Below are 19,831 nucleotides of genomic sequence, written 5' to 3'. Positions count from 1 at the left end.
AGGTGACAACTAAAGGTGTGCGGTTGGAGGGGGTTTTATTTCTGTATTGAAGCAGGTTCTCTTGGAGTATTTGGGTGGCCTGTTCCATGAAGCGATCTGCATCTCTGATGGAGTGTCCTTGTAGCGAAGGCGGTTTTAAGTGTGTTGAGATGTATATCCTGGACTTTCCCCTTGGAGCATATTCTGTGGTATTTGAGTGCCTGACTGAAGATAACAGATTTCTTGGTGTATTTGGGGTGGTTACTGGATCTGTGACAGTAGGTCTGATGATACATGGGTTTCTTGCATATAGTTGTCTGTAGGGTTCCATTGTTGAAGCTAACCTTGGTGTCCAGGAAGTTGGTAGGAGTGTTCTAGAGATAATTTAATGGATGGGTGGTGATTATTGACGTTGTGGTGGAAATCTGTGATGGAGTTTAGGTTGTCTGTCCAAAGGATGAATATATCATTGATGTATCTCAGATATATAATTGGTTTTGTGGTGCATTTGTTCAGAAATTCTTTTTCAAGGTGGCCTGTGAAGAGACTGGCATATTGGGGAGCCATCCTAGTGCCCATGGTTTGGATTAAGTGTTTGCCATTGAATGTAAAACTGTTCTGGGTAAGGATGAAATGGATAAGTGTGACAATGTGTTGGGGGTGGATATCTGTGGGTTGTCCATTGTTTTGTAAATATTTGAGAAAGACAACGATGCTGTCATTGTGAGGGTTGTTGGTGTATAGTGAAGTGATATCCATGTGGCAAGGATGGAGTCCTGAGGAAGGTTGTTACTGTTGCAGAATTTCTGGAGGAAATTGGTTGTGTCCTGGAGGCAGCTGGCCCTTTGTGTGATGAGTGGCTTGAGGATGGTTTCTATGAGACCCAATATTCCTTCAGTAAAAATGCTGTGGCCAGATATGTTGGGTTTGCCTGGGTTCCCTTATTTGTGTATCTTGGGATGCCAGTAGAAGGTCACTGGGGAGGGTTCGTGAGGGATGAGGTTGCAGTTTTTTTTTGGAGTTGTTTAAGGAAGAATTTGATGATATCATTAAACACCTGAGTACATTGTGGTGTGCAGTCTTCTTCGAGTTCTTTATAGTAGGTGGCGTGAAACAGTTGTCGGTTGGCCTCCTTAACATGGTCATCATGGTTGAGGACTACAAAGGTGCCCCCTTGAACTCTCACAGAAAAATGAGACAAAAACTCCCTATCAACCGTGGGTGAAAACTTTACATAAAGCAGTCCCTCTATATCTGACTTCTCTGTCCTCATCCTCAAAAGGAACCTGCACAACATCTTCAAAAGATGAGCCTGGAAGCTTAAATTCTTAACTTTGCTAGATACTAAAAATCATGGACTGAATAGAGACAATGGATTTATAGTTTATTATAACAACCTATAACCCAGTAGACCCCCTCCTTCTGCTTTTTTCCCCATTTTTCATCCTCCTGGCCCCTTTCCCTCCCATGACTAGAGAGGTTTAATGGGACACTTCACCTTGAATGGTCCTTGAAATATGTGTTAAGTAGTTATGCTAAACAATCTGATCCACCTTGTATTTAGCTGCGACATTCTGAGTACATTTCCCAGACCTGAAGAAGACCACTGTGATAGTTTGAAAGGTTGCCTGTTGCCTCTCTCATCAACAGTAGTCCAATTAAAGACATTATCTCACCCATCTTGTCTCTGTAATAATCTGGGACCAATGCAGCTACAAGAACATATCCTTACATTGCTATAATGTGCTCTTATTCCTTCCCTCTATTCCACATCCAGCATGTTAACATTATTATCCCAGTTTCTTGCCTATTACTTACAGTCTTTGATGTTAATGTCCTTGACTATTGATCACTCCTTCAAAAGCATTAGAAAAGACATGATTGTCTTGCTGACGGAAGTGTTTAGTTTCATGGGACAGAGAATAGCAAGGAAAAAAGCAGCAACTCCCAAAGTCTACAACTGTTGCATCACCAGACAAAAGAAAAAGGGATAAATTTGTTACAGACATTGAACAAAAACGAATGAGAACTGCAGAAGTTCCTGTCGTCAATTATCTACAGGCAGTTGGTGTTCAACACTTTACATGACTTGGGCATTCTGCTTAATCATTTGCAGGAGTCAGTTCTTGAAACATTGGTTGATCTGCCGCCTATGTATAGTACCAGGTTTTTTTGCTGGTTTTTTTTTTTTTTTTTGTAAAGGGAGTTCACTGTTGACAGTTCTTTCACTCTTCCTTGAATATCTGAACATATGATTGTATCAAACTGGCTTCAGGCTCTAGTGCTGACATTTCCTAATGCCTACATCATTTGAACATTTGAAAAGTGTTAATGAGTGGATCAAAAGGACTGTTGCCTGAAGCAACTAACTTTTTTTTTTTTTTTTAAAAAGAAATCGGCTCTCCTCCAAACTCAAGTCTTCATTCTTTGTAACTAAGTAAATGAGATGCAGTCCTCCCTCATGATGATAAAACCAAACAAAACAAAATTGGAGACAAATCAAATTGTACATATGGTTAATAAGACAGAGACATGTTCTTCAGACCCTTCAGTAATACATTTTATTACTGTAATCTGAATGAAGAAAAAAATACAGGCAATCTTGCAATATTGTGTCTTTTAATATCTGCAAATTCTCATGCTGAATGTGAATCATTTACCAGAAAAATTGCCTAAATTCCCTAGACTGTTTTTTAAAATTGCATTTAATAATGGCCTCACACTGAACTTTGCTTTAAAAATCAAACTAGAATAAGTACTGACAATATGTGTGTGTGTGTGTGTGTGTGTGTGTGTGGAGTGTGTGTGTAGCCTGTTGAAACATAAGGATGGAAGCATTTTCATGTCACTTCTGTCAACAGGGCCAAATATCTGCTACTCAAAGCAGATTATTTTCTCACACGGTTGTCACTTAATGGAGGGGTACATTTAAAACAAGTTTCATCTTCTGAAGCTGCTAGGAATTGCAGCTAATTAATGCATGAGCTAATTTTAAATCTAGTTTATCCTACAACTCCAGTGAGTTTAGCAACATTTTTAGGGCCTGATCCCATATCCAGTATGTCAGTGGAAAGACTCCCACTTATTTACGGGATTACAAAGCCCACTGAAGTCCTCATGAGTCTTTTCCTTGATTTCAGGTCCTTAATGGATTTTGGATTAGATTTTGTTTTTGTTCGAATCCTGGTCCCATTGAAATTAATAGGCATTTGCCCTAACGAGCAGTAGCCCACATCACAAAACTAATACACATTCTGGCACACTTAGTTGTCTCTACTTAGGAGAGTCTCAGGGGTATAAGAATAGGTGACAGAGTTATTATGAATTATTTTTTATAAATATTTATGTAGGGCCATAACTTTTTTATGGCATTTTACAGATATTAGAAAGGCCTCACCTCTGAGAAGCTTAGTGTACATCAGACAAATGGAGAAATTTAAGATAACATAAAGAAAGTGGAAGCAGAAAGAGGGATGAGAGTTGAAACAAATAAGATAAAGTGAGTTTTATAATACTGAGAGAGTCTTATAGGTGTTGATCTTTGTATAGACTTCAATCCTTCTTGGTGCCTATCCACATCTTCAGGTGCCTAAATACCTTTGCAAATCTGGTCCATAACCTCTCTGCCTCAGGTTTCCAATCTGTAAAGTGGGTGTAATAGTTCAGATCCACCTCACAGGGATGTTATGTGGATTAACTAGTTAATGTTTGTGAAGTGCTCTGAGATCTGGTGCTGGAATGCACTACACAAATATGATTTATTCACCCTTAAGTTAAAAGGTATAGGAGGAAAAGTCATTTTCTAACACAAAACAAAGAATTGTGCTTCAGTTAAAAGTCCATCATTTGTTCTCCTATCTGTTGAAGGGTCTGAGAGCTAACAAACCAGTTTAATGTTTTAATTTGAAAGTATTTGATAATATGTTTCCAGTTGTACCAACTTTTAACTATCTTCATTTTAATATTATTCATATATGTGATGCTCAAATTTCTTTTGGAAGTAAACTATTTTGGGGGCATTATTATATGAGATGTCAGTGGTGACAACCAACTTTTTTCAAGATTAAAAAAAAAAAAATTTCTTCTACATATAATGCCATGAGTCCAATTATTTACTTGATATTCAGAGGCACTGGGGAAGATAATGAAAATACTGTAATTAATGGCAGGAATAGGGGTAAAATAACATAAATAGTATTTCAATACAAACATAATTTTTAGCGGCTTTTTATGTAGCAGACATTTTATATATTTTAGTCAAATCGGTATTGTATGAAGCACAAAATAATCATGGCTCTTAATATAGGTGGAGTATTTCTTTTTTCATATCTGTACAATACTGAGGCACAGAAAATTGTGACTGTTTGTATAGAAAAAGTATTTCTTTACTATTAGCTTGGCCACAGAGCGAGCCCAACTATAGTCTGCTAAGTGCAGCTTGTTTCTGTTCTGCAAAAAACAGTTTGTGGCTTTAATTTTTGCTATCATCTAATAAATACATTGGTGCACTTTTTCTGGATGGTGACTTATTGGGGATTTTGATGAGTAGCTAGGAAATTAAAGAAATTCACGCCATGCATATGTGTCATTGTCATCTTCTTCTTGCATGTGGTGTAGAGTTCCATTCGAGCATTCATTCAGCAATTGTATGTGGCAGACTTTCAGCCATTCCAGTGCTTTGTCAGTCAGGAGGTTGCGGGAAACCCATCCTCCTTCGAGGCGGTGGATGGGACATTCCTCCACAAGATGGTCTGCTGTTTGTATTTCTCCGCACTGACAGGCTGCAGTAGCACAAAGGTTCCAGCTGTGCATGCAGGAGTTAAAGCGCCCAACACCAGTCCTTAGGTGGTTTAAGTGTGTCCACTCCTTTCGTGGCAGGCTGCAGCCTATGGGTGAAGTGGAGATGGGAGGCAGTTGTTTGTCTCCCAGGGCGTTGTTCCTTCCTCCACTGGCTGATGACCCACTCACTCCGGCTTTGGCCATTATCTACCTGTAGAAAGGCCTGAGCCACTCTTATGAAAGGCCTGCGGCTCCTGAGGCGTTGAGCTGGCAGAGGCTGAAAGATCCTTTCATGAAGTGGGTTGAGTAAGTAGGCTGTTAGCAGCTTTGAATGCTGCCTGCCTGGTTGCAGCCAGCTGGTGGGGTGGGACACCAGACAGAATTGTCAGTTCGTAAGATGCTGTGGGGTGTAGGCGAAGGGCAACACTGAGATGTGTGTCCAGCTTAGGTGCATGTGCACTTCTGCCCCAAGCAGACACGCAGTATTCTGCTGGAGTGTATGCAAGTGCCAACGCAGCAGAGCGCAGAGGTGTGAAATCTGCACCCCACTCATAACTGCTCAGCCTCTGCAGCAGGTTGATCTGGGCTGCCACTTTCGCTCCATTAATATGATTTCACTCCATTAATATGATGGCGGAAAGAAAGGGTTTTGTCCAGCTTTACCTCTAAATAGGTTGGGGTGCTCAAGAATGGCAGGGACGATCCGTTGAATGCATATGTGTAAGAGTGCAGAAAGAAAGTGGAAGGGGTTTAAGTGACAAGTGTATTTTTTTATGCTGTATTGCATCTTAAATTAAAGACTAACACTAAGATAAAATAAGATTAGAAGCACTTCATGTACAGCAAATCGAGGGCTCTTACTACTAACATGAAAACTCCCTGGCATGGGCTCTTCTTCCTGTTTTTCACTCTAACAAATTGTTAATATTTATGTGCCAGAAACCCTGTGAATGGCTGTAAATTAGAAATGAACCTCCTTAACAAGAGGGATCATTTTCCAGTAGCAATTTAAGAACCTTGTGAATGTAACAATACCACATTTTAGGCGTTCCACATTGAGCACAATGAAGGAGATCCATCTTCCAATTATAGATCTGAAATGTGAAAGCTGCAGAAATAATTTGGGTGAAAGTTTAAAGGCCTAGAGGTGATCCTGAGTTTCCAGAAGGCATTTCACACTTGTTGCTTAGCCAGAAATTCTCCAAATGCCTGGCATGAGAAAGCCAGTCTATAGTTAGGTAAGTCCTGAGACAGGCTTTTGGGCTGAGCCTTTTTTTTTTTTTTTTTTTTGATACTGACTAATTAATTACATAGCATTTCATCACTGACTCTTACTTAGGGCTTGTCTACACTAGAGAGTTTTGTTGACAAAACAGTGGAGGTGTACACACTGAAATGCTCCTCCCACCGATGTAACTCCTCTTCTATGCTGACATCATAAAACCACCTCGACAAGAGGTATAGGATTTATCTTGGTGTAGTTAGGGTCACGCAGTGTCAAAATAGATACCGGATTTCTTACATTGGCTATTGGTTGTCATTCTTGTCAATTTCACCTCTCCAATGAAGCCATGAAAACGGCAAGAAAGCTGGCAGCTAGGGCCCATCTGTCCCCCCTCGCCTGGAGAGCTGAGCAGCTGGACCCCACTCCCAGGAGGGAGTGGGGTGAAAAGCCCCGGGTGGCTTGACCCCGGCTCCCGAAAGAGAATGGGAAGGGGAGAAGCCCTGGTGGCTTCTCCCGACTCTTGGCAGGGAAGGGGGAATAAGGGGACAGTCTGCCGGGAGCCTGTGGAGCAGCCGGACTCCCAGCAGGGAGCTGCCAGCGGAGCTGAGAGACCAGGCTCTCAGGTCCCCACATTGCCCCCCTTAGGTTTGTGGAACTGCTCCTGGTGAGAACGCATATCACCGACCCACGGAGGGTAGTGTGGACATCAGCCACCACAACAATTAATGCGATGCTGTAGGTTCTTATCTTTGTAGTGTAGACAAGGCCTTAGAATGACTCAACCTCATCCCATTAGTAAGTAAATGGGCAGGCATATTTGTCCCAAAGAGTGCCTGTCAACAAATTGATTTTATTTTATATTGGAGGGATGGTGTTAATTTCCACACGTGCTTGGTAATCAGTAACCAAAGGAGTTGCAACAGCAGTGGCCAGTTTGTGAGGAAACATTGGTGATTCATAGCAGATTGGTTCACAATTAAGATACTTTATTAGATTTTGAAGGCTGTGACTGCTGTCACTCTTACTTTTCTTTGTATTGTTTTTAGGTCATCAAGGATCCTCCTCCACCACCTCCAGCTCCGAAAGAGGTACAGTGTTTGTTGATGCTTACAATAAGACGACATCTTAGAGCACCACCATTTACATTAATTACATTACGCCATCCCATTAAATATTTTTGTAGCTAATGAATCAGCTCTTTCCCCCAGCTGATGGAGAAGAAAGAAGGCATAGTGGTTCAGGCATTTTCCTGGGACTTGAAAGAAAAAGGTTGAGTTCTCAGATCTGTCACAAATGTCTTTTGTGACCTTGGGAAGTTGCTTTTTGTGCTTCAGTTCCCATCTTTAATATGGAGATAATAGCACTTCCCTACATTTCAGGGAGGTTGTAAGGATAAATAAATTGAAAAGATTTGAGGTGCTCAGATATTACATTGGTGGGGACCATATAAGTACCATAGATAACTAGCTGCTCCGGTCGCAACTCCTCCTTAACGTCTCCTCTTTGGTCTGTGTCTGTCCCACCTTTTTTAAAACAAAATAAAATAATCAAAGGTACTGTACTTTTGATGCTGATAATAATGATACTTGGTGCTTATCCATATGAGATTCCTAGTGTTATTTATTTAAAATAACAGTAAAAACCACCCTAACAAGAAACTCTAGGCGCCTTAACAAGAAAACAGTTGATGGCATACATTGAATTAACTCAAACAGACAATACATTGAAGCAACAATAAAACACTTTAACCACCCCCTCTTCTCCAGCTACATACTCTAAACTTCTTCCCAAAATTCATTCAAATAAATTGCTTTCTGTTGGGAAGGGTGCTGTGAGAATTCTGGGCTGTATCTGACCTACTTTTAAAAAACAAAATAAGCAAAGATACTGCATTTTGGATGTTGGTAATAATGATACTTGGTGCTTATCCATATGTTCAGAATTCTGTGCAAATGACCAACTACAGATATTGCTCTCTTTTACTATTGAATATTAAACTTGCCTCAGAAATGGAGGGCACATGATATTTTTAGTGTCTGCCTGAGAAAACACAAAAAGACTTAATTAAAGTAAAATTAGGGTTGCAGGCACATATCAGTATTTTGGATTTATAGCATCTTCGAAGAACATTACAGTTAACACCCCGTCCCTCACCCTAAAGCCCTAAATATTGGAAACTCAGTGCGAAGATAACACTTTCATAAAACGACACAGTCACACACACATGACAATTTAAGGACCTGATCATGTAAAGACTTACACATGTGTATACTAAACATTCTGTAGTGTGAGCCAGCAGGCTTGATTCTTATTTACACAGAGGTCCCTTTATACCACTCTGGCATTGTAAAGGGGCCTTAAACTAAGCAAAAATGCAGCTAACAAAAGGTAAAATCCTAATGAAGACAAGGCAGTTTGTAGTTGTCATGTGAGTTAGCAGGTCAAGTTAAATATTATGTTTAATTTTGAAAAACTTCATTTCAAACTTTTAGGGTTCCCCCCCCCCTTACTCTTACTACTTTTGCTTTTTTCCCCACCTCCTTCTAGTGGAAAAAAGTAAAATATTGAGAGTACGATTTTTTCCCCACTATGTTTTAAAAAAGAAAAAGAAAAAAAAAGAAAGAAAATTAAAACATTTGAACACACAGATGCATGGTTTTCTTGTATATCTGGATAGAAATGGATTATGGTGTGATTCCTCCTCTCATTACATGTTAAATATTGCAGACATTCAAAATTAAAGGCTGTATATTATACTTGTATATACCAGCAAAAAACAGTGTCAAATAAGAGTTGGGGCCAGATGTTCTTGAAAAATATTGGACAGTTAGTCTAGGACTTACACCGTCACTTTCACCATCACTCCTTTATCTGACTTTGCTGATTTAGAGAGATTCAGCTGAATTTCTTAAGATGAACTGTAAGGAGAACAATATGCATTACTTCCAAAATCGGTCTGAGAACCCTACGTTTCCTTGGGGACAGAGTTAAGATTGTGATTATAATTTGAGAGTGACAGTCATTTGTGAAAATTCAACCTTACCTCTGAAATTCCTGGGGTTGTAATTTTTTTATCTTAATTTGTAAGTCTGATAGTCATGAAAGTCACTTAAGCCACTGAAAAGTGCTTGCAACTTCGACTTCCCTTAACAAAATACTTTTGTGTTGGAAGTTCTTTCTGTTTTGAAATCATCCTAACATAGGACTGGGGAGGGATGAAAGCTTGGGGTGGGGACATTCTCCCCCTTCCAGTTGGTTTTCTGAGATTTGCAAGACATGAGCCTGTCTTTTATGCATTTCCTAATATCTGCAGGAAAGGTAGTGCTTCTTCTGCAGATTTTAACAGGAGTGGGAGTTCCTTTCTGAAGACTTCATGAGATCTATGGAGGTGGGATGGAAAAGAGGAGAGCAAAGGGGTTGTAGGGAAAGCACACTGGGGGATTACCCTTCTATTTCTATGAAGCTCATGATATCCACAGGAGGAAAATCCACTCCTGGGAACCCTAGGGGCTATAGAGAAATAGGTCCCACCTTGGTGAGCACCTTAGGAATATGCAACAGAATGTCCTTTGGCTGGTATCTGGGTTGGAGGGGTGGGCAGGAGAGCAAGGAGGGATGCCCCTGAAATTGACTGGATGAATCAAACCATTTTAATCATCACCTGTCTGTTCTCAAACTATCATCTACCAAAAAGCATGCTAAAAGACTCTTCTATCGGTGGAGCCCGCCGCTGTTCACAATATGGTTTAGCGTACAAGCAGCTTGGGAGAAACTTTGTAGGGGGACTCTGCAACCTTCTGCGCTCTGTGTAGCAGACCAGGTCACTCAGTACTGGGGAATTGGGTATTCTAGAAGTGTCACTAGTGGGTTTGCACACAGGCCTCAATTCAGATAAGCAATTAAGTGCAAGTTCAAACATGTATTTAAGTTAAGCATGTGCAGTCACAGCCCGAAATCACTTGGTCAAAATTTCATATGGGAGACCAGTGGAATGTGTCTGCTACCTATGCTTTGCCCTCCACTAAGGGCTGCAGATTTATTGTGATTAGTCTACTGCACGCTGGAGGTGACGATTTTGGCTATTGGACTGGTTTTTGTACAGAGAACAATGCCATTTTATTGGAGCAGGCCTCTGTGATTTGGATTATGCCTCTTTAAATGCAATACATTTTTTAAAGAGGGAAACAGTGTAATGATTTTTCTCTCTGTATTTTGTTTGTTCTTATTAATGGAAAGGAGGATAATGGGGGGAATGAGCTCTGATGGGTGGAAAGTCCAGTTTATTAAGTGGCTTGAGAACTCTGGTCGCAGTTTGGGACACTTCTAATGGTGCCAGTGATGTTCTCCCATGTGCAAAAAAACATTGCCGAGCATGACCATATATCGTGTGACATGATGAAAACTGCCACATCAGTGGCTTTAAAATCTGCTGCTGTCACACTAGACCTATATTTAAGTCTGTAAAACTGTGTTTGTGAATGCTGATAAAAGCATGTGCTAGAAAAGAACTTTTAGTTGAAAAAAAATCCTCTTTTTAAATAACGATTTTGAATTTATGGACAGGAAGAAGAAGAAGAAGATCCCTTGCCCAACAAAAAATGGCCAACAGTGGATGCTTCCTACTATGGTGGACGAGGAGTGGGAGGAATTAAAAGAATGGAGGTTTGTACTTTGGAAAGAAAGAGAAACACTGATGCATGAAAATACAAGTTTTCTGAGGCTAAAGTTGATGGCAACAAAATGTGCTGGAAATATAATTGTATCATGTTTGCTTGCTTCCCACTGACATCAGCCTCCTAAAATTTTTACCCTCTAAAATAATTCTAAGATTATCTCAGTAGATTATGAAAGAACTGATTTCATTAGTTCCACTTGATCTGAACTTTAAATAGATGCTGAAAGGCATGCTGATTCCATCAAGCTAATGAGAAGGAGAGTGAGAGCCTTTTTGAGTGTTTTGGAAGAAACTGCAGTGTAACATAAGCACTCCAACTGTGGGCCAGCCAAACACACTGACAATAGTGACATTAAGGAGAGGCTTGATCCGTAAGGAACGCACAGCTACAACAGTGCCTGTCTTTGAAGAGACATGATAGCACCATGTTAATTAAAACAGAATGAAAAATGTGCATCCTTATGGGTATGTCCTTATGTCACATTTTATAGTTAAGTCAGCCTGTATGGAATTTGCAAGGCAATTTCTTGTGCATTTTAACTTTATTTTAAAAAACTGTCAATATCTAAGGTATCTGCCCAGAACCTATCTTCATATCTTGACCAAACCGAAACTAAACATAAATGCATAACTGGGCCCAGTCCTTCTTGAGCTCTACTGAAATCTGCTTCTGTAAGTGAGGGCAGAATTAGGCTTTTCAGCAGTTCTAAATTAAAGGCATTTAGAGGAATGTAGATAGAAAAAATGTTTTATTGCAGCAACTTTCAAATCCAAGCTGTCTCAGAGGGTTTTACAAAGTAAAGAATTAGACTCCAGAGTGTGTATCTGGACTCCCAACTGGGGTCATGGTGAGTCTTCAAAAAGGTGGCAGAGTTTAAATGAGTTTTGAAAATGGGGCATTTTTCCTATTAAACAAACTGAACACCTAATTAAACATAAATACACAGTCGTTGCAATTAAAATGTTTACATTTATCACACAACAATATTTACTGTTCTCCACTGAATCTGCCCTCACCAACATGCTACCAGCTTTTTCCTTGCTATGTCATAGGGTCACATCTCTGTTCTATTCCTCCAAATTTCTGTGCTGTTTTCACTGCAAATGGTCATTCAGTCTTCTTCCACTTTCTCATGTTCCTCTGTGCTCTTCTGAATCTCTTGCCACCCAGTATGCAGCATCTTCACTGTTAACTTAGATGGGGAGGGGAAGATAAGAAGACAGTAGTCTTCTAGTGGCACTCGGAGTCTCTCCTTTCCTCTCCTCTTCTCTTTCTATACTCTCTCGTTAGGCAACTTCATTCACTTCTACAGTTTCAGATACAAACTCTAGGCTCATGACTCTCAAATTTATTTCTCAACTCTTGACTTCAACCCCTCCAGCCAGTCTCAGACATCTCAGATGTTCTGACACTATGTTGAATTTAATCTCTCCCAAACAAACGTCTTCCCTTTGCTCCAAATCCCTTTCCATCACCATAGACTTTTTCCCTATTCTTCTCATCATCCAGGAGGTTATCTTCTGTGTCACTGTGGGGCCCTTTTTCTCATTCCTTTTTTCTCCCATATCCATTTCTCTCTTTGTCACCAACGCATTTCCTCTGTTAGGAAGGTCAGATAAGAAGTTGCCTTCACAGGCAATGCTATTGCTCCTCTACGATAGTCCAGTACAGTTCAGCCACCATTAGCCAACTCTGAGTAGTTCTTCAAAGATCAGAAGGAACTGCTCAGACACACAGCAGACTTAAGTTTTCATATCAAATTTGTATTGTGAAACTCCACAAGTTTCAGGTTCTTCCTGGTGAAGCTACTTTAAGCTGAAGGGAAGGTCATTTCTTCCGTAAGGAATATACCATCTAGTGCTAAATGGTTTTAACAGTGTTTAAAACACATTTTAACAACTTCATAAAAAACACTGTAAAAGTACCATTGATCACACGGAAGGATACAGATACATTTTAATAACTCAACAGGGTCTACTCGGAAATGAAAGTCTATTCTAATATTGCAGTAAGAAGATTCTTTGGAGTTGTTTTTAGACCCTAAGTAACCTAACATACAGGTTCAAAACAATCCCCTTACCAAGAAATAGCAGCGTGTGTTTTACCAGATGAGATATTAAGAGTATGGATCGTGTTATGCTGGGCTACCACATTAACTGCAATGGTGTTGCACTAATATAAGTGATAGAAGACTTTGGCCCTATATTTAAATCATGTTTTTTCCTCCAAGTCATTTTTCTTCCTTTTATGGGGCCAGTGTTCCTTCTGTTCTGTATCCTTACAGCATATTTGTATCACATTTATATCACAATGCAAATATGTGCCTTTCTTACCATAAGAAATAATAAAAGTTTTCTTTCCATTTGAAATATTCACATATTTATTATGTCCTGTGCAATGTAGATAACCATGTCATGCATTGTGGAACCATGTCAGACACAGCATTTGTCATTCACACTTGACCACTTCATCTACATTCTGCCTGCTATCTATCTCCCACAGAAGTACTTCTAATATTCCAAATCTCTGAGCAGCTCCAATCAGCATCCATTAAAAAAAACAAAACAAAAAACAATTGAAGAAATAGTTAGTCCACAAAAACTACCATGGTCTGCAGTTCAGGGAGGTATATCCAGTCCTGCACTGATGACAAGTTTAAAATCTTAGATCTCCGAGTTTTATCCAAACTAGACATGCCTTGTTATCAGAACTAGAGTAGCTTTGTACCTTTTGGTAAGGAAAGATTTCCTAAATTTCCAGTGGCACAAGCCTTTTTTTGATATATGGTACAACCTTCATTTAATATTTTGTTTTATTTTTCCAATGTTGAGAAATTAGCAAATTATGTTTCAAAACATATTAAGGAGAGCTGGTTATAAAACAGGAAAATGGTTAGTGAAAATTTTCATGACTTTTTTCCCCCATCAAAAAAATTGGAATTCAATTTTTTTTGACTCAGTCCTATTATCTAGTGCATGTTGTATGCCCATATTAATACCATATGTTCTCATTTTGTTTAGGTTCGTTGGGGTGATAAGGGATCTACAGAAGAAGGAGCTAGGTTAGAAAAAGCCAAAAATGCTGTGGTGAAACTCCCAGAAGAACCAGAAGAGCCCTTTCAATCCAGACCTCCTAAACCCAAGCCTACCTCACAAGCTGCTCAGGAAAAGTGGTACACTCCAATTAAGGTAATCTTTTAATCTTTAAATGAATGTAACTTTGCTGTGTCTTTATATTAAAGGCCAGATTTTGCTATCCTTCCTCATACTGAATAGTACCTTACTTCTCAGGTAATTCTATTCAAGTAAACCAAATTATTCTTGGAGTTAGTACTACTACTTAGTGAGTAGGGGAAGCAGTATGTGGCCCTAAATTTGTCTTCATTATTCTGAGCCAGTTTCTGATACCCTTACTCACAATGAATTATACCATACACCATGAGTACTGAAATCAATGGGACTTCTCTTGGAGTAAGGTACTACCAACAGAAGAGTAGCTGAATCGCATCCTTTTATTGGTGTTTGCTCTGTTTATTTCACCATACATCTGTCATCGGATTGATTTAAAATCTAAAGATGTTTGTTTACAGCTTGTAGTAGTTTTACTAAACAATTTGCTTACATAGTAACATTCTTTGGGTGTAAAATAAACAGAACTTTTCACCAATACTAACCCCTTGGAACTGGCACTCAAAGCTTTCTTGATACTACACTTAATTATAGCCCCACAGGGTTCTCAGCAAGCACAGTTTCAGTACCACATTTTCCTAGGACTAAAAAGACTGAAAAGCATATTCTATAAAATCTGAATAAATTAAATATTTTAAAACATAAATGTTCAAGAAATATAATGGTTTGTATTCATTTGAATTGAGCAATATAAAGGGCAGGAAAAAAACAATGCAATGCCAAAACAATCAATAGTTTTTTAAAATACACTATTGAAATTACCTTTCAGAAAAAAAAAAAAAATCTAAGTACCCAAACCTACTGAACAATGTAAGAGAGAATTCATGGACCAGTCACGCAGGTGAAAAGCTAGCCATTTTGGTTGCAGAGCATCAGACTTAATACCTTTCTTTCATTCTGAAAGACTCCTCTACTTTGCTAGTTATTGCTAGTACTCAAATGGGGAATACCTTTGGAATTGGTCATTTCACTTGAACCAGAAGATACTTTTTAAATGGGTCAGCTGCAGTTAGCAAATGGAGAAATAAACAATACAAAGGGCTAGTTATTCCTGCAAATTATTTTCTGCCAAGGTTATTTAACCTGGTGGTAAATAATAATAATAAATTGATAATAGCGAATAGACATATGAATGATTCAGGTGCTTTGCAGTCAACAATTTAGCTGGGGCTCGGTCCAGCTGGGCAATGGGAGCTGAGGGTGCTCAGCACCTTGTAAGAATGGATCCTTGATGAGCAGGTATAACTGTCAGGGGACCTGGTGGGTGGCCTGTTTTGCATCATTCTCAGTTAAGTAAAAGGCTGTTTAGTAAAGAAGATTTAAAGAAACTTCCTATGAATAAAATAATGCTTAAAAATACATGAACAAAAAGCGGTTCTTCTTTGTTTGATCATCGTGTTTTTCTTTTAAGTGCTGCCTACAAACATAAATTGCATGGGTTTACCTTAAATCAGTTTATAATCCCACCTTTAGTTAAACTAGTACAACTCTATGTATAGTGAGGTCACAGTCTTAGAGCTTCTCTGCACAGAAAGTTATACCAGGGTAGTTATATCAGTATAGATAAACCACTATAGTTATACTGGCATAACTCACTGTGTAGACATACTTATTCTGGAATAATAGTGGGTTTTTTTCTGATTTAGTTTAAACCACTTCCAAAGTGATATAAACTAAAGTGGAAATAGGCACTCTTATTATGGAATAAGAGTTTCCATATGGCGAGTGATGCTGGTATAATGCTTTAAGTTCCTACCTTAAGTCATACCAGTGTAACTTCCCAGGTAGACAAGCACTTATATTGGAAAAGCCCATAGGTTAGAGCTTGTCTACACTTAAAATGCTGTGCAGCTGCACCGCTGTAGCACTTCAGTGAAGATGCTACCTATGCCGATGGGAGTGGTTCTCCCATTGGCATAGGTACTCCACCTCCCTGAGAGGTGGTAGCTAGGTTCTCCCATCAACCTAGTGCAGTCTGCACTGGGGGTTAGGTCAGTTTAACTGCATCTCTCCAGGGGTGTGAATTTTTCACACCCTGAACGATGTAGTTACACCGACCTAATTTCCTAGTATAGACCGAATTTCACATTCATTTAACACTTTGTGGAGCGCTACTTAATCATTTGTCACTGGCTCAGTTTGTTCCCATTCAATAGGATTTATGCTTATATTGTCCCAATTAAGCAGTATGCATTGTCACTCACGGTTAGTAGGGGATTATCTGCAGACAGACTTGCACCAGTGTAGTTAGATGGAAGCAAATCCTGGGTGGACACTCTTATTTTGATTGAAGGGTGGTTTATTTCAATTTAGTTTAAACCTGTTCCTCACTGATTCATCTAAACTGAACTAATCATGGTTTAAACCAAAATAAGCGTCCACACAGATTGATGCACTCACTGAACTACACCTGTTGAGAATCATACCTTAAGTTAAACCTGAACAACTCGGCATGTAAAAAAGCCTGTGGCTAAATCAGCTCCCTGGAAGACAACCCAGCAGCTGTCTCGATTTTAACATGTGCCCGTTGACATAAACTGTAACACTCAAAATCAATCTGCTCTGTTGTTACAGGGGCGACTTGATGCACTGTGGGCTCTCTTGCGACGGCAATACGACAGGGTGTCTTTGATGCGACCCCAGCAAGGAGATGAGGTTTGTGGGGTTGGGGGGCGGGGGAAGGAGAGAGGGAATTGGTTCTATTTCACAGCACCTGCTGGTGTGTTTATTAAATTAAGTCTTTAGGTATAAATAAGATTGAACATTGATAATGCACTGCTCTTAGCTAAAGGAAGTTGTACAATTGCTTTACAGTGTTAGTTTCTTCCTTTTAAGGATGGAAACTGTAAGGTTTGCAATTCAGCAGGCCAGATCATGACAGGAGCACCTTCCAGAAAACTCCCACTGAGCAACAAGATGTTCTTAAGAAGGTGCTTTTGCATTTCATATGTTGTGTCTTTGTAGACCGGTTAGGGGGACAGTCTTCATGTTCTTAACTCTTCGATTCTAAAGACAAAACAAAATGATGAACAGAGAAACAAACAATCATTTAAAAATAGAGCCATTAAAGAGATGAACCACCAGCCAAAAAATGCTGCAGGCTCTTGGTGTCCTGAAGCAGTTAATTAAAATGAAGAATGCTGTAAGTATTTTGTCTGTCTCAAATGACAGGGTTGGGGAAAGTGGTCCAACTCCATCAAGAGCAACACTCCCCCAAACCCGTTGTGTGGATGATTGATTTCTGGTCTTCATGTCCTAAAAGGAGTGTCAAAAATCCACTTGATGTTCTTGAATGTTAGCTTTTATTCTGGGATCTGCGACTTATCTTCAAGATATTTAAAACCTCATAGAGCCATTCAGCTGCTTATTGGCTACAGATCTGAGGAGGACACTTAGAGCAGGTTATTCCAGCTTCCAACAATAATGTATATTCAATAAACTTGCTCCCATGCACCTGTTAGAGGATACTCAGTGCATGTTTTTTGCTAAATCTGCCCATTATTTGCCAAAGCACACTCCTCTTTTGCAGTTCTGCCAGCACAAATGCAGATTTGCTGATCCACTGAAATCTATGGATCCACTCATTCATACCTGGGCGGAACATGGCACAGAAATGCTGTACTCTAGAAAGTCTCCCTTTCAAAAAAATAGATAGCCTTTTATCATGTAAGTGGGTGACAACTGTACAAGCATGCTATTCATCATTAATTCCATACTTCCTTTCTTTTAACTTTAATTTGCCATCATTTTAAAATAATTTATCTGTTAACTTTCTTCAGTGGCTTAGGAGAATTCTCTTTCAGAAGTTGATTTTACATGTAGCAAAATCAGGGTTTCTTGTAAACTTATAAACAGTAAACTTATATAGTAAAACTTTTTAAATACACGTCCTTGATGCAGAGTACAAATGTGCAACCTGCCTGTTGCTTAATACAAACATATTTATTATTCATTGTTATCAATAGGTGCTATTACTAATATTATTAGATACTGTTCCTTAAGATACGTTGGGGATGTACCACTATCCTTGAGTAAGAAGTAGTGTGCATTGATGCTGTCCCAGAAGCAGACCAGGTTCAGTCCCTTGTTTCTTCCCTGCACCAGGGGGGAAATCATCTGCTCTAGACCTTAATGAGCAGCAGATGATTTGCCCCACCACCTGTAGAGTGACCAGATATCAAGTGTGAAAAATCGGGACTGAGTGTAGGAGGTAATAGGCACCTATATAAGACAAAGCCCCAAATATCTGGACTGTCCCTATAAAACTGGGACATCTGGTCACCCTAACCACCATCTTTGTTCTGGCTTAGATGCACTGACTGGTGCATTGTGGGAGTGGAATGGAGTCAAGGCTCCACACGTTCCCTACTCCTGCCTGCCTCTCTGTGTGTGATAGGAAACAGTAGCCCCAAGAAGGTTGCTCTCTTCTCTGTGCTGTAAGTTGTAAGGCAGGTAGTTCTCACAGGGGAGAAAAGGGGAGCTTATGTCCTCTTACTTTCTATAGGACAAGACACAGCTTTGCCCTAATTTGATGAGTTCCTTAGAAATGCCTCTGAATAAAAAATTGTGGAGGGCCATAGATGCGTAACACTTTACAGGGAAATAAAGCTGACGGGTGCCAATGCAGGAACTTTTTGATCTAAATTACTCATTATAGTAAAGGTCGACCATGAACCTGGTGTAAATTTTGCACTAGCTGAGAATCTGCTTCACAGTGTAGGGCAGAGCTCTGCAGTGCCTTGAAGGAGAGGATGAATGTCATAAAGAAGGAAACCGAAAGCCAGGGCAGAACCTGATGGAGATGGTGATGCTGGAGGTGATCTGTTTGAAGCTGTCTGGTGAGGAAGATGATTTGGCAGCAGCATGTGGGGTACACTAGAAGGGTGCAATGTGAAAATTAGGGAGGTCAGAAGCAGGAGGCCAGGGAATGGACCAATTTTTTTTTTTTTTTAAAGCTTATAGGGATGGATGGTATAGAATGGATTTTGGAACTATTCTAAAGGAAAAATGGCAAGGTTTAGCTGGAATGGAGGCAGGGAGCGATGGTAGAAGAAATAATGTGAGAGAGGAGAGTAGGAGGGAGGGGGTATCTTTTTTGTAACAATGTATAGTTTTGTACATTAACATTTTCAATATATTTACTGTGTTTGAAGATTTTTTACTGTTAGTGTGGGGAGAAATCCTGTTAAGTATAGTATATTCACATGGTAAACTTATGTGCCAGATACAAAACTAGACAGTTTGACAGGTAAATGCTGTATGAGAGAGAAGAGGCAATGGTAAAATCGTAAGTGAAAAGGCTGAACACTATGTGTAATTTTGTTGCTAAAGTTGTTTGTGGTTTTGCAGCTGTAAAAACGGGACTTTTGTAAACTGCTGATGCCATAGAAACGAGCAAACAAATTTTAGAACCATCAGGAAATGAGACTTCTATTTTGTAGGAACTTGAGAAGTTCAGTGACCAGTGCCTTGCTTTACAAGAAATAAAGAGAGAAAAAAGATCTGACTGAATTTCAGTTGGCTGAGAGAGGGGTAGAATTTATAATGCTGGATGAAACATAAAATACATCATTGTTCTTCGGGCGTGACCTGTGGCAACGTAAGAACACAACTAGTGTCTAGCTAACAGCATGTTTTATACCCTGAAAAAAATCTAAACCTTTTTATTTATTCATAGGTTGTTCAGTGCAGATCTGCTGCTATACCTCTTGTGAGTTCAAGTCAGTAAACAAACCAACTCTCTCACACATACTGGAAGCACTGTCATGCTAAATAGCAGGCCAAACAAATGTTTTTCTTTTATTGCTTGGAAACCTGGTAGTTCTCATTTGCAGGAGAATTCACTGCTGAATTCCAGTCCTTGATAAAATAATTAAAGTTTAGGCATGAAGTATCAAAGCAGAGAGAGCTTTCTCCCTCCTGCCCCTCCCCCCTTGTCTTTCCTACAAGCCAGCGAATGTCGAGGGTGGCCCAGTTTGAGGACA

At 39.5% G+C, this 19,831-nt stretch overlaps 1 protein-coding gene across 5 annotated transcripts in view; it reads left to right on the top strand.

Moving 5' to 3' along the window:
• Positions 1 to 19,831, top strand: part of ANTXR2 (ANTXR cell adhesion molecule 2) — a 222,701-nt gene that overhangs the window by 92,002 nt on the left and 110,868 nt on the right. For 3 of the 5 annotated variants that reach the window (XM_067557088.1, XM_067557089.1, XM_067557091.1), the window contains exons 13-16: positions 7,030 to 7,071; positions 10,547 to 10,645; positions 13,680 to 13,847; positions 16,422 to 16,502. In XM_067557088.1, the coding sequence (XP_067413189.1) occupies positions 7,030 to 7,071; positions 10,547 to 10,645; positions 13,680 to 13,847; positions 16,422 to 16,502 (390 nt within the window). Of the gene's footprint in view, positions 1 to 7,029; positions 7,072 to 10,546; positions 10,646 to 13,679; positions 13,848 to 16,421; positions 16,503 to 16,682; positions 17,586 to 19,831 lie in introns of those variants that run through there. The other 2 variants (XM_067557090.1, XM_067557087.1) reach the window with 2 other exon arrangements.

This window comes from Emydura macquarii, unplaced genomic scaffold, assembly GCF_026122565.2.
Source record: "Emydura macquarii macquarii isolate MOO-44397 ecotype Brisbane River unplaced genomic scaffold, CSIRO-AGI_Emac_v2 contig_1790, whole genome shotgun sequence".
Taxonomy (NCBI): domain Eukaryota; kingdom Metazoa; phylum Chordata; order Testudines; family Chelidae; genus Emydura; species Emydura macquarii.
This window is presented reverse-complemented; position numbering and strand designations above follow the sequence as displayed.